General features: G+C 37.7%; 1 protein-coding gene across 1 annotated transcript in view; it reads left to right on the top strand.

Moving 5' to 3' along the window:
• The window catches only part of ADAMTSL3 (ADAMTS like 3), a gene marked incomplete at its 5' end in the record, with an annotated part of 559,659 nt that overhangs the window by 363,214 nt on the left and 181,340 nt on the right, over nucleotides 1–15,105 (top strand). Inside the window, 1 exon segment of the mRNA XM_079701202.1 lies at nucleotides 5,296–5,453. Coding sequence (XP_079557328.1) covers nucleotides 5,296–5,453 — 158 coding nt within the window.

Here is a 15,105-nt window from a genome sequence, read left to right as displayed (position 1 = left end):
TGACATATTTTGCCATTTTTTTTCTGAGCCACCATCTTAGATTTTCAAATCATAAAAATTTCTCAGGGACACAAGCATTTTTGGTAGCTTTTAAATGTGTTTGTCCATGTGTGTTATATGTGTTTGTATATTTTGGCTGCAGTACCGATAGTCTAACCAGAAATGTCCTTTGAGAAAAGTTTATATCAAAATGTTTAAGGTCACCAATGGTATAGATAAAAATCTTGGAAAAAGAAAGAAATTCTTTAGTAAATTATGACCTAAATTAGGGAAGCAAGAGAATATCTTTAGGACAATGAGGGTGAACAATTATTGGAAAGTCTTTTTCAACCCTTACTTTATTATATGAATTATGACTAAAAGAATGTGACTGATGTATTTAACTAAAATATTGAAGTGTTTATAGCCATATAATGGTCAGTTCACTCAAGGCTTTCTCTACAATGAAGCATCAAAACATTTTTTAGGCTTCTTTTTAAAATGGCTTAAGGTCCACAGCTCTTGATGAGAGTAGATCTTCATCCTTGTAAATGCAAACTTGATGTTTGAGAACAGGTGAAAATCATTTAGATCCAAATTTTGTGAATCATTTGAGTGATCACATTGTAAAATAGCGTCCTGGATTCAAAACTGTGAAGTGCTGAACATTCATAGCAGCATAATTCATAATAGCCATAACGTGAAAACAGCCCAGATGTCCATTAACTGATGAATGGATAAATAAAATGGGCATATGTGGAATATTATTTGGCTCTAACAAAGAATGAAGTACTGACACATGCTACAATAGACATGATCCTGAAAACATTATGCTAAGTGAAAGAAGCCAGTCACAAAAGGCCACATATTTTATGATTGTCTTTATATAAAGTGTCCAGAGAAAAGCAAATCTAAGGAGACAGAAAGTAGATTGGTGGTTGCCTAGGGCTGGGGTGAATTGGGTTGGTGGCAGGTCTGGGTTGTTAACGGATATGGGGTTTCTTTGGGGGGTGGCAAAAATATTCTAAACTTAGATTGTGGTGATGGTTTCCCAATTCTGTGGATATGCTGAAGCCATGAAACTACATTTTAAATGGGTGAATTTTATGGCATATCAAAAAGATGTTTTAAAAAATAAAAAAAATTGCAGTGACTGGGTCTGATTTTCTCGTGATACTACAGACAATTCTTTAACATTCAGCTCTAAAAAGAGTTTTATAAGCTCTAAAAACAGAATAAGTACACAGTAAACAGTTTAGGTAAAGATGAGTACTTTGAGGTAGAATATTCATTTACATACATACATGTTCTGGCGTATTAAACATAACTTTATACTCAAGACTGGCATGGTTCCAAGAACAGAGCTCAAATATATTGCCATTTCTCCAAAGGTGACAGATCTGTTGCTTGGATTATATCTCCTTCTGAACAATCTCAAAATTGGCTCTAGAAGTGTTTCTGAAAGTTACCCTTCTCTGCCAGTGAATAGAATGAACTGGCTTCATTTACAAAGGATTTAGTTACCATTTCTGAACACCTAAATATAGAAGCGTCTTTATTTTCTTGATTTATACAAGTGTTTTCTTAATTTTTTTTTTTTTTTTTGCTATATGCGGGCCTCTCACTGTTGTGGCCTCTCCCGTTGCGGAGCACAGGCTCCAGATGCGCAGGCTCGGCGGCCATGGCTCACGGGCCTAGCCACTCTGCGGCATGTGGGATCCTCCCGGACTGGGGCACGAACCCACGTCCCCTGCATCGGCAGGCGGACGCCCAACCACTGCGCCACCAGGGAAGCCCTCCCCCTGTTTTCTTAATTTTTTATTCAAAGATATATTCCTGAAATTAAGCTCACTTTTCAGTAAATAAATCGTTCTTTTTAAGATCCATATTAACTGCCACCCTCCAAAAGGCTGCATCGTTAAGAACTGAGAACACCCAGTAGCGTACTGTTAAGTCTCTTTGCTGTGGAATGGAATTTAATTACAGAATGTCCATCTTGCATATCGCCTAGAGGTGTTTAAATACTGAATTTAAATTTAAATACTGAATTTCTAGCCCTTTCGCAAGCTTGGCTTCAGCATTATATCAAGCACACAGCTCCAGATTTCCCTAAAATTTCAAAAATGGAAACAATAAGAGGGTTCCTGCAAAAGAGATTTTATTGTAGCAAAACTTCAGCATTAAATGTGTTTTGACTAGCAATAAACTCGAGAAGCCAAGATGCCATAAACTGAAAACCTCCATTATCAATTGTAAGAATTGGGATTTTTTTGGTCCTCTAAGTGCGGTCTGATGACCATATGTAGACATGTATTAATATAAACATGAGCCCTGAACATAATGACTAATCAAAGGAAATGAATACTGAATAAAGTATGTATACACTATAATATACAACTCGAAGCATAAGTTTGATGTATTTATAACCAAGTCAGCTGTGCTAAATGCTCATTACATGTTTACCTAACAATACTTTTGTGGCCTTCTTAGAATTTAAGGAGACCTCTTGGGATGATTAGCATGACCCTGTCTCTTTCGAAAGAAGCCTGGACAGATAGTTCTCAGGGCAAGCCCTTCAACTAGAAGCAGTTAGCAGCATTCATCATTTTTCTAGTCATTTCTTTTAAAAATAACAAGTGTGGATCAAGATATTTAAAGGTACCATGGTAGACTTGAGTTGTAAAGGTTTGGGGGTTTAAGAGAGTCTTGATTTCTGATCCTGGTTTTTTTTTTGTATGTGATTTTATTTATTCTCACAACACTAACTTCATTTTTCAGATTAAGCAACAAAGATGAGGGGATTTCCAATATGTTTCTTTGTTGGCTCACTGTGAATTCATCACAGGGGCTTTGTTAATCCAAACTATCAGAATCGTTTGCATCCATAAACCATAAAAAGGTGGCTTCATCAAATCACTTCCCTTGTCTTTATTGACCACCCACTTCTGACTCAAGGTACACAGTTGAGGTCAGAGCACCTGCTTTTTTTATTTTTTTATTTTATTTTATTTTTTTTTATTAGTTTCTGCTTTATAACAGAGTGAATCAGTCATACATATACATCTGTTCCCACATCCCTTCCCTCATTCATCTCCCTCCCTCCCACCCTCCCCATCCCACCCCTCCAGGCGGTCACAAAGCACCGAGCTGATCTCCCTGAGAGCACCTGCTTTTGACCTCCACTCTTCTCCAATTCTCATATCTTTATATCAATTACTTCAAAAGGCTTCCCACTCTCTGGGTCACAAACCCTGGCTGCATACATAGGAGGTCAAGAGCACTTTTGACCTCCTATGTATGCAGCCAGGGTTTGTGACCCAGAGAGTGGGAAGCCTTTTGAAGTAATTGATATAAAGATATGAGAATTGGAGAAGAGTGGTTTGGGTAATTCACATGCACTTGAAAACTGGTTTTGCTCCTGTGTTCTCACATCTTTGCCTCTAAAGATTTTGGACACCTTTGAAGTAATAGAATAGACTCAACTCAGAAAACAAAACATCAAAACCAAACTAACAGATGGATGTCACACTGGTCTTCCCTTCCCCCCAGATCGCATTTCCAGATTCTGACACCCGCTGCCATAGCTCTGCAGCTGGATGAAACTTGGAGAGCTTTGACCAGAACGTTAGCACAGTGGTAAAACAATCACAGCCATCGAATCCATTGCACTCTATTTGAATTTAATCAAGTCACTTCAGGCTAAATCTCCGTCTAGAAGCAGTGTTTTACATGCCTTCTTCTTTGCGTGGATGGATTTTGTCCAGCTTCATTTTGTGTTTTAATGTTACCCGAATGCTCATGATTTTCCCTCCTTTACTTTTAGAGGGCTAATTCATCCAGGGTGGATTCCTCTTCCTATCTCCAGTTTCCCATCTCATTTTTACTGACAATTCACATTCTAACACTCTGTTTTGTATCTTCATTGGAACTAGGAAATGAATTTAATCTCACACTTCCCAAAAATCTACTGCCGTCATGGAGATCAGGGCCAAAGTGGTAGGGGGTTTGTGCGCCTGAGAGTACCCAGCATTATCCTTTGACTGCTAATGACTCCTGCAGATCAAGGAGCTCATGTCCAGCCTTTGAATTTTTCCCAGAAAAGTTCCCAGCCTGCCTGTCAGGGATAATCAGGGATGTCTCCTAATGCCTGTTACGCAATCTGCCCAGGGCGCTTGAATTCCTGCAGCTGCTCCGGTGGCAGAGAGAAATCGGCAATGGAACACCACCGAAGCACAGCACATGGGGATTGCAGCCTCATAAAATCCAGATAATTTTGTTGTGTTTTTATCAGCTTTTTAAGTTTGAGACGGAATGGAGTTCTGGTTCTGTTGTGTCCTTTGTTCGAGGTGGTTAAAGAACCATTGAATACCAGTGAGTCAAGTGTAGGTTTCTGAGGAGCAGAGAACCTGGGAGATTGTCTGCTCTGACTCCTCGTTTCAGAAATAAGGCAATGAAAACCCAAGGCGGTGAGTTAGGAATAGATCTGGAGCCAGAAATGCAGGGGGAGCAGTCCACTAAGAATGGTGACATTTACAAAATGAAAGAAAAACAAAAGAGAAGGGAAAGAAAGAAATCACTGAAATAAGGTAGAAGTGTTATTTTGGTTAAACCGCTGGCATTGTTCTGTAAGAGATCTAAAAGCACTACTGTTCCTTTAAAAGCTAATGTGAATGAAGAGGTGACACATGAGAGAGATCTTTGTGGTGATGGAATAGTTCTGTATTTTGGTTGTGGTCACGTGTGACAAAATGGCATAGGACTCTATGCACACATTGTACCAATGTCCATTTCTTGGTTTTGATATTGTATTATAGTTGGGTAAGATGTAACCATTCCATTGGGTAAAACTGGATGAAGGTACACACGACCTCTTTACTATTCTTGCAACTTCCTGTGAATCTACAATTACTTCAAAATAAAAAAAAATTTAAGCAAATTTAGAATTTATTGTGGTTTTGTCTAAATAAAAGTCTAGGCTTACTATCTGAATGGGTGAGAAAATGAGTAACATCGCTTTAAGTAATAGCTACATCATGAAAAAATATAAAGAAAGAGATGTTTTTTTCTTCCCCTTTTATAGAAATGACTCCAAAGAGTTGGGTAGACCTAACTGGACCTAGCACTCTTGTTTGCTTCTTTTTATAGATAACTAAGAAGCTTATGTATTTATTCTACCAATTTGAATCAATGTTTGTAAACTGAGTGGATGTATTGATATTGTGTTGATATCAGATGCTATTACTTGTAGTAAAATATCTTTTGGAATAAAATGCTTTTAAGATATTCTCTCATTGAAACTTTATTTTTAAATTTTAGTCATTGAATCAAAAACACTTCAAGGAAGCAAAGGAGAGCACAGCTTTAACAGCCCTGGAACTTTTGTTGTAGAAAACACAACAGTTGAATTTCAGAGGGGCTCTGAGAGGCAAACCTTTAAGATTCCAGGACCTCTGATGGCTGATTTCATTTTCAAGGTAGGATGAGCCTCTTCATAAATGTCCTGCATCTGGGGCCCCGCACATCTTGAATTTTAAAAAGAACACGTTTGTTTAGTAGGCAGCCAGTGACTGTTTTTATACAGAGCATGTGTCATTAATATTTTCACCTTGACAGTCAGTTCTGAAAAACTGTTCATCTCTCTAAAGTAGTTTCTGTTCCCCAGCCCCAATAGTTAAGAAACAAGCTTCACTTTTATAGGGGAGTGATTGTTTTTGCATGTATAACCTCTAGTTGCTGTGTTCAGTTTTAAACCTCCAGATGGATTTCAGTGAAAATGGTCAGTGGCTAAATGCTCCATGTCTTAAACCACGACTGTCCTATTGCTGTCCTTGCAAAGGTGAGCAGAGAAGACAGAGGCCCCCTTCCTTAACCCCCTTTCCTGTTTCCTCAGCAATGTCTCATAATGAGCCCTTGTCCGGACACCTGTCACGAGGTCCCCTCACAAGAATTCTTCTTCCCTTGTAACCACGACTCTGTGTTTCCTCTCTTGGGTACATCAGGGGCATCTTCCTTCACTCAGAGGATATGAAATGTAGTGGCCAATATATTTCCAAGGTGACACAATCTGAAATTCTTCTGATAAAACTATAAATACCTAAGACGTGCAAAAAAGGGCATTTCAGTGGATGGTTTTGTCCTATCCCTTTTTGGAAACTTCAAGATGGAAAGGGAAGAAAGAAAAGAGCTCTAATTGCCAGGGATTTCTTTACCTGTGAAAAGACCTGGTGCCTTCAAAAGAACTGTCTGTGTTCCACATTAATTTGTCAAAGAGTGTTTCATTGAGACATCAGTTGTGCCAGCAGAGAAATACCTTTGGAATTAGATGAGAGTTGCAAACTGACTTCTTGTTTGCCTACAGTGTGACCAGCCAAGGGTCGGTCTGGGTGGAGTTGTTGTTTTGAATCTTTGGGTTTTCAATAGTCAACCTTGAAAAAAATCAAGAGATTATAATATTAAAATACCAGTATTTTTACCTGCTTCTTTTTAAAAATGGGAAGATCTGACAACTAGCTTGCATGTTGCCATAGTGATAATTGGCTGCAGCTGGGTAACAGCAATCTTTTCATTAGGGCACATGTCCTCATTTGCCAGGGTCCACACCAGGCCCTAATGTGTTCCTGACATTGAAGGTGTAAGTGTCAGTTGCCGTTCGTAGACATTTAAGTTGCCATTCCTGGACATGACTTGCCATTCCTAGACATTGAAATGACTTCTGTGTCAGACCCTTGAAGTGTCAACCCAATATAATTCTTTGACAGTAGCTTTGTGAAAGGCTTTTGGGGAAGCCAACTGTCATCTCTCTTTCCTTCTATTCTCTCTCATCCATTGTTATACATAAATTCTGGGCTTGGTTTGCTTCTCTTAGGGTTTTCCCATTTGATGCTCAAGTGGTAAAACACACACACACACATCCTTTTTTAAAAATTCTCTTCTCATTCCTACTCAGAAGATCTGTATTCTTCTCAATTTGGAGATATCTGACCAAGTAGGAGACATCAGTACAGTGATGGGATGGGAGAAATAGCCACAAAGGTTAAAATTTTAAGATATTGTTTGGTGAAAGTATTAGCATGGAAAATATACTGTTTATTGATCCCATGCATAAAAACACATATACACATAAACTGTTTACTTCTACAAGTGTACACGTGTATGTATATGAATATGTGTGTGTATACATTTTTTTAAATTTGAGAGGATACATTCCTAACTGAAAACACTGAGGAAACAATGGCTATTTTAGAGGGGATTGGTGCTTTGGGGGAGTGATCTTAGTTTTACTTACAATATTTTAATACTTAAAATAGTTCTTAAAAAATACAGTCATATATCACATGTGTAATTAAAAATTACTTTACACCTTCTTGCCCCAATTATATATTCACCTCTTAATAGAATGCATTTTAGCAGCATGTTGCTACTGTCTGAAGTTGTACTCAGCCTTCTATTTTCCTGTCTCGGAGTTCTAGTTTTCTCAGATTTAATAAACAAATCCAGGCTTTAACTTCAATTTCTGGAAGGGTTTTGATCTCCCTTGACTGGAAAGGTTTTTTTTTTAAAAGAATATATATATATATATATATATATATATATATATATATATATATATATATATAATTTATTTATTTATTTACTTACTTATTTATCAAAGAGGGTGTTACACACAGCTCTCGGACTCATGCATAAATAGAAACTCATTTTTGTGCCTACAGCCATTTTCTTTCATGAATGTGGTGTGCTCAGTGGAAGAGAAATTGGCAAAATCAGAGACACTCTGATGAAGCAAGAATGACTCTGATGGTTTTCCCTGCCTTATAAGCTTGTCCAAATATTGTGGGTTTCTAGGAAATATCCTTTTCCATTCATTACTTTTCTTTTTTCCTCAGAGCACTGTAGTATTACCCAGCCTGTGTTGTTGCTAAGATAAGGAACCCTGCTTCCATTCATCTCTGCTTGGCCCAGGATCAATCAAGGGATTGCTGTCCTTTGAGTGGGAGGTTAAAAGTGTGTGTTAGGTCCCTGATGATGGTCAGCCATGTATTTCATTGTATCTCTTTCCATTCCAATCAACCAAGAGCAGCTGAATTTAAAAAAAGGAAGACCTGGCTTCAACCTGAGAGAGAATGTGAAAACCAGCTCTGCCCCCGAGTGCTAGTTTCGCTCAGCCATGGGTACACTGAGATATAAAGGCACCCTCTTTTATACCGTTCCTAGATTAGACCTCATTTCATGGACTTTTAATAAATGGACTGTTGAAAACGACTATATTCTGACGTAGAGAGTAAAGTATGAAGTCTTCCATGGGATGTTAGAGTCTTTTGTGGTTATTGTGCGGATTCTGAAATCTGGCAACTCACTGCACCAATGAGACAAAATTTCTTTTTTCTACTTTTTCAGAAGATATATTTTCATGATTGGACCATTCTTGAAAAGTGTACTTTTTCTTCTTCCCAATGGGTTTCTCACTACACGTTCTTATTTTCCTGAATGATCTGTTTCTCATGGATGACTCTTGTCGCTGTGTTACTGAGTCACGGGTATTATTTTCATGAGAACCCCTGAGGTATTATTTTGCTTCTGCAATATGTGCATGTTGCCACCAGGGAGCAGTAGAGAGTCTTGAGCCAGTGGTTGATGCTGTATGCTTTGTTGATTGGACTGTAAGAGGCACTATCCATTCAATGAGAATTTACTGAATATCTGTGAGTAGATACTTGTGCATATCAATTTTCAGTATATGCTTATGAGAATAATCTAGTAAAATAAACTTAAATGGCTTTGGGAAAGACATCTGTTTCTGTGGTTAAGTATTTTGATTATTGCTGGTGACTTTTCCCCTCTTTAAAAAACATGTCCATCTTCAAGGAAAAAAAAGTTTCTCTTCCTTGTGGTCTGAAATCTCCCTCTTTCTCCCATTTGGATACTTTGTGTTTCTGTAGGAAAATGTTTTCTGATTTCTTTTCCCATTAGTCTTCAGCTAGGCAAGCCTCTGTCTCTGGTTTCCTCCAAACACAGCTCCAGATATTTTGTATATTTTCTACCTACAAAGTCTTTCTTTTCTTTCTGGGGAGTTATGATAGCACATCTAACTTATCCAGGGCCGAGAGGATTTGAAACTGGCTGTTTTCCTCTCTCTCAAAGAGAAGATTTCAGCCTTGCAATGTGATGCAGACGCTAGCTAAATTCATATGTTCACAGGTGTTTCAAAACACAGCAAGACACAGTTTTTAGAGTCTGTGCATGTGTTAGTTTCCTGAGGCTACTGTAACAAAGCACCATAAACTGGTTGGCTTAAACAACAGATGTTTATGTCTCACAGTGCTGGAGGCTAGAACTCTAAAATCAAGGTGAGGGCAGGTCTGGTTCCTTGTAAGGGCTGTGAGGGACAATTTGTTTCGTGCCTCTCTCCTAGCCTCTTGGATCCTCAGGTTTTCTCCCTTTGTCTTCACACCACCTTCCCTCTGTGCATGTCCACCTCTGAGCCCAAATTTCCCCTTTACATAAGCATGCCAGTCATACTGTGTTGGACCCACTTTAATGACCTCATCTTAACTTGACTAGATCTGCAAAGACCCGATTTCCAGATAAGGTCATATTCTGAGGTTCTGTGAGTTAGGACTTAAACATATGTTTTTGGGGATGGATACAATTCAGCCCATAACAGTGTCTAACAGAAAAAAAAATTTACCTGTTTCATCATGCCTCCCAATCAGAATTCCACCTCATTTTAAACATTTGCCATGAATCACAAAGGTAGAAACTGTTGAAATATTACATGATAGTTACTGTAACGTGGTCTGTTGAGGGAAATTTCTTGGTTAAAGCAGTTCAGATACTGTTCTAGTAGTTACCATAATTCACAGCTAAATTATTGGTGTAATATATACACAAATATGAAAAAAGAGTTTTACAGAAAAATCTATTCCATAAATTTTGGAAATTATTTAGAAGTGACCAAGTAAGGCAGTTGAGTTTGAATTCATTTTCTTACCATTGTTATAAAATCATTTTCCTAACCAAACAGGAGTAGTATACGCTTGTAAATGTTAATGTAATTTACATTTGTTAATTTCCCTTTTTGCCATTCCGTACTTGACCATCTCCCTTGTCAACGGACCTATTCACCCTGGGGGCTTGAAAGTAGTGGTTAATGATTGGGCTGTTGTTAGCAGGACTGCAAAGAGCATTCATGTTCAACTTTTGATTATTAAGGTAGGATTTTCTCCTTTTTTTTAGTTTAGACTTTTGTCTTGCATGTCAGGCTTATGGAAGGAGATAAGCCTTCTATAAATTGATTTAGTTCCCATAACATTTCAAGGATCAAGGTTGGGGGACTAAATCAAAGTGTTTCTTCTGCAATACAGAGGATGCCTCTACCCCCAGTAAGGCTGAGCTGTGGGCTTAGTGTCCTCAGCACCCTACACTCAGGAGGAGCATCCATTGTAGGGAGACCGCAGCCAGGATGTGGAGAGTCAGCTTCCTCTGCCTCAGGGCATTGTGGGTAAAAGAAGAAAACTGGGGACAGGAGGGAGGAAGCAAGGCATTGAGACATGGATCATGACAGCAGTCACTCTGCAGAGCAGGGAAGCATATTAAGTAGGTTTCAAAGCTAAAGGCAGAGGAGGAGATTTGCTTCACTTTTCATTTAGAACCCAAGAGGAAAATGCCTCCTAGGGTGGCCATCTCCATCCACCACTGGGGGAAGCTACCTTGGAATGAAATTGGCATGAGTGCCGTGAAATGTTTAGTCACAGGTTGCGTCTGAGTTCAGCTCCCCGGAGTCTCCCTCAGCTCCTGTGTGGCATGGAAGGTATCTAGAAAATTCCATGTACTCTTGGCTGGCCAGCCTTGACATGGTGGGGGCAAAATGACCCTGCAGCGGAGGGGTAAATGTAGAGTGACCAGACATCCTAGTTTGTTCAGAAAAGACCCAGTTTCCACCTGCAGCCCTGACTTAATTCTTAGAAGCTCCTCCTTTCATCCTCAGAAACGTCCTGGCTTGGACAACAAAGCATCTGGTCTCCTTGGTAAGGGGCTGTGAGCCAGGCCAGGGACTGGGGAGGAGTCCCAGCCACACCATGGAGAAACTGAGCACAAGAGTAATGTGGACTGGGCAGGGCAACAGAGGAGCCCACCCACCCTGGCTGGGGAAGAACACAGCTGAATTCACAGGCACTGAGGCTCCCTGTGGGCCTCCCAGTGGCCAGAGGGACAAGGGACACAGCTGTGGGCCCAAGGACAGGGTGAGGACCTCCAGGCATGGATCCGAGGCCTCTTTCCTTTCCCGCCTTTGTGAGGTCCTACATCAAAGACCACCATAGAGGAGATTGGTCTGGATGAGGGCACAGCAGAAAGCCTGGATGCTTCCCCACCAGAAACAGCGATACCTAAAGAGAACTCTTTAAATGAGTGAACCAGACTGACCTCCTAGGATTGAACTCCATTTAAGCGGTTTTCCCCTCCCTCCCTAGTCAGGAGGGGGCTTGTGAAGAAGATCAGAGCAGTTATAAGGAAAGAAGCTGCATCTTTGCGATCGTCTTCATAGAGTATGAGCACTTGTCCTGATTCTACTGCCCGGTCGCAAAACACAAAAGCAAAAACAAAATCTTGGGGGAGAAAAAGTTCCCTGCAGATTTAATAACTTCATTTTTCTAAAGTTTTTAGGATTGGAGGAAGGGACATTATTATTTAATTTGTAGTTTTTATTTACTTTGAAGAAAGAATCCTTTATCTCCCTTTTTGCCTATTTTGCTCTCTAAAATAATATGATATAATGCCAGCGTTCTTGGAATTGAAGAACAAATATCCAAATATGACTCCTTCCTGGAGTTCGGATTAAAATTCTCTTACAATAGTCAGAAATTCTCAGTGGTAGTAACAGGGACTTTTTCCAAGGAAGAATGATAATACTGCATCATGTTTTAATGACATTTAAAGATATTATAATATTAATAGACCTCTAAACAATTGCATTGTCTTTTAAAATGACAATGTGGAGAACTAGAATTGAATGAAGTTTCATCAGTATTATAAATTTAAGCGACGAGTAGTGTGTAGCTTGAGGAAAATATATGGAGTGATTGATTTTTTTTTTCAGAATTGTGTTATTACCAAAAAAAAAAAAAAAAGGACAGAGGACCTGAATAGACAGTTTTCCAAAGACATACAAATGGCCAACAAGTACATGAAAATGTGCCCAACATCACTAATCATCAGGGAAATGCAAATCAAAACCACAATGAGCTATCACCTCACACCTGTTAGCATGGCTATTATCAAAAAGACAGCAACATGGGTGGGCCTATGAGGAAATTATGCTAAGTGAAATAAGTCAGAGAAAGACAAATACTGTATGATTTCACTTACATGTGGAATCTAAAAATAATCGAAGCTCACAGGTACAGAGAACAGATTGGTGGTTGCCAGAGGCAGGAAGAGGGTGGGGCAGGTGAAATGGGTGAAGGGAGTCAAAAGGTACAGATTTCCAGTTACAAGATAAATAAGTTCTGGGGATGTAATGTATATTTCAGTGACTAAAGTTAACAATACTCTACTGTATATTTGAAAGTTGCAAAGAGAGTTATCTGAGACACCTGTGGGAGGGAGGAACCTTGGAGCAAAATTAAGCCTCTGGCAGAAAGGGAAAGGGAAATGGATATTGGTAAGCAAGTAAATGCATCTGCAACAATAAGGATTATTTCTTTCTGTAAAACATCTGGGCTTAATGCCTTTTCTTTCCCTCCCTCCCTCCTTTCCTCCATCCCTCCCTCCTTTCCTCCCTTCTTCCCATCCTTCCTTCTATTTCTTTTTGGTGGTAATGAACAAGACTTAGAAAAACATTTCAGTACCTCTTAGGTTTATTGATTTATTTAGAGCTCTATTTCTGAGTCAATCTTGCAATTTATTATTTTCTCAAAAAGTGTCTAATTCATCTAATTTTTCAAACTTAACTTTTCAAAAGTAATCATAGCATTCCTTTATCACTAAAAACAAACACAACAACAACAACAACAACAACAACAGACTCAACAGTACCTATGTCTCTTTCATTCCTAAACTTGTTCATTGGCTCCTCGTCTAATTTTTGTTTTGTTCAAACCATCCAAAGTTTTGTCTCTGAGACATTTAAGAACTAGATTCGAGGCTTGGTAACTCTCAGAGTTCATTAAAAAATTCTATTTATGTAAATTTTAATTTTTGTTTCCTTTATCTTTACATGGTTTTATTTTGGTATTGTGTTTTTAACTTCTAGAGCTAAATTCTTAATTCATTTTATTTTCAATTTTTGTTCTCCATTAAATGTATTTAGGGCTATCAGTTTCCTCATACAGAAGTTCTTCATTTTGTTGTGGTGTAGGTTGTTAATTTTAAACTTTATGTGTAAGCTATTTGTATCCTGGCTAAAAAATCTTTGCCTTATTTAGGATCAAAAATATTCTCATATGTTTTCATCTGGAAATCTTACTCTTCTACCTTTCATACTAAGAGCTATAATCCAACTAGAATTGATACTTGTATATGTTGTGAAGTGGGATCAATATCTTTTTCCCATGGCTATGCAATTGACCCAAAACCATTAGGTGAAAAGACAATCCCTTCCTCATTTCTCTTAAATCCCAAACTATATATGTGTGGGTCTATTTCTGCACTCTGTTCTGTTTCATTGACCTATTTGCACCAATACCATTGTGACTTAATTACTGTAGCATTAAAATAAGTCTTGATATCTGGTAGTGTTACGTACTTCAGCTTTGTTCTTGAAGATTATCTTTGATATTCTTGACTCCTTCCATTTCCATATCAATTTTGAAATATGCTTCTAAATTTTTATAAAATTCTGCTGATTTTGATTGGAATTGCATTGAATTTGTAGGTCAAATTGGAGAAAATTGACTTTCCAATATCAAGTCTTCCAATCCATAAATATGGTATATTCATACCTTTGTTTAGTTCTTTTAAAATTCTTCTCAATGTTTATAATTTTCAATGTATATGATTTGCATATCTTTTGTTAAATTAATTCCCAAATGTTTGTTATTTTGATGCTATTATAAATGTTTTAAAATTTTTTTCTGTTTGTTTTCTGCTGGAGTATGAAAATCTAATTGATTTTTGTATATTGACATTATATTCTCACTATATTCACTTGCTAATACTGATAGTTTGTGAATTCTCTTGGATTATATACATACACAGTTATGACACCTGCAAATAATGAGTTCTGTTTCTTTTTTCCAATTATTCTATGCTTTTAAAATTTTTTCTTGCTATATTCCATTACTTAGGACATCTAGTATAATGCTGAATAGAAGTAATGATGGCAGCTGTGCTTGTCATGCTTCTCACTTTCAGGACAAGGATCTCTATAATTCCCCAATTGTGTATGATGTTTTCTATACATTTCTTGTAGGTGTTTTTATCTGATGAAATAAATTTTTTCCTAGTTTGCATCATTAACATATATAAGCATGGAATTTTATTAGATGCCTTTTTGCATTTTTTGAAGTGATCATACTTTTTTTCCTTTTAATATAGTGAATTACATTGATTTTCAGATGTTAAACCAATCTTACCTTCCTTTAATAAACCTCACTTGGTCATTATTATTTTTTATTAGAATTTATTATTAGTATTTACTTATAAGTATTTATTTTATTATTAATAAAAAGGATTTTCCTTTTATATATCATGAGGTATGATTTTTTTAATTTCAATTTTATTTTATTTATTTTCTTATTAGTTCTTTTTAGGTTCTTATTAGCTATTTTTTAAAATAAATATTAATGTATATATGTCAATCCCAATCTCCCAATTCATCACACCACCACACACACCACCCCCCACTGCCCCCACTTTCCCCTCTTAGAGTCCATACGTTTGTTCTCTACATCTGTGTCTCTATTTCTGCCTTGCAAACCAGTTCATCTGTACCATTTGTCTAGATTCCAAATATATGCGTTGTTTTCTCCTTCTGACAAACTTCACTCTGTATGACAGTCTCTAGGTCCATCCACATCTCCACAAATGACCCAATTTTGTTCCTTTTTATGGCAGAGTAATATTCCATTGTATATATGTACCACATCTTCTTTATTCATTCGTCTGTTGATGGGCATTTAGGTTGCT

Source organism: Hyperoodon ampullatus (assembly GCF_949752795.1).
Source record: "Hyperoodon ampullatus genome assembly, chromosome: 3".
Lineage (NCBI taxonomy): Eukaryota > Metazoa > Chordata > Mammalia > Artiodactyla > Ziphiidae > Hyperoodon > Hyperoodon ampullatus.
The sequence above is the reverse complement of the archived record's forward strand: the minus strand, read 5'-3'. Positions and strand labels throughout refer to the sequence as shown.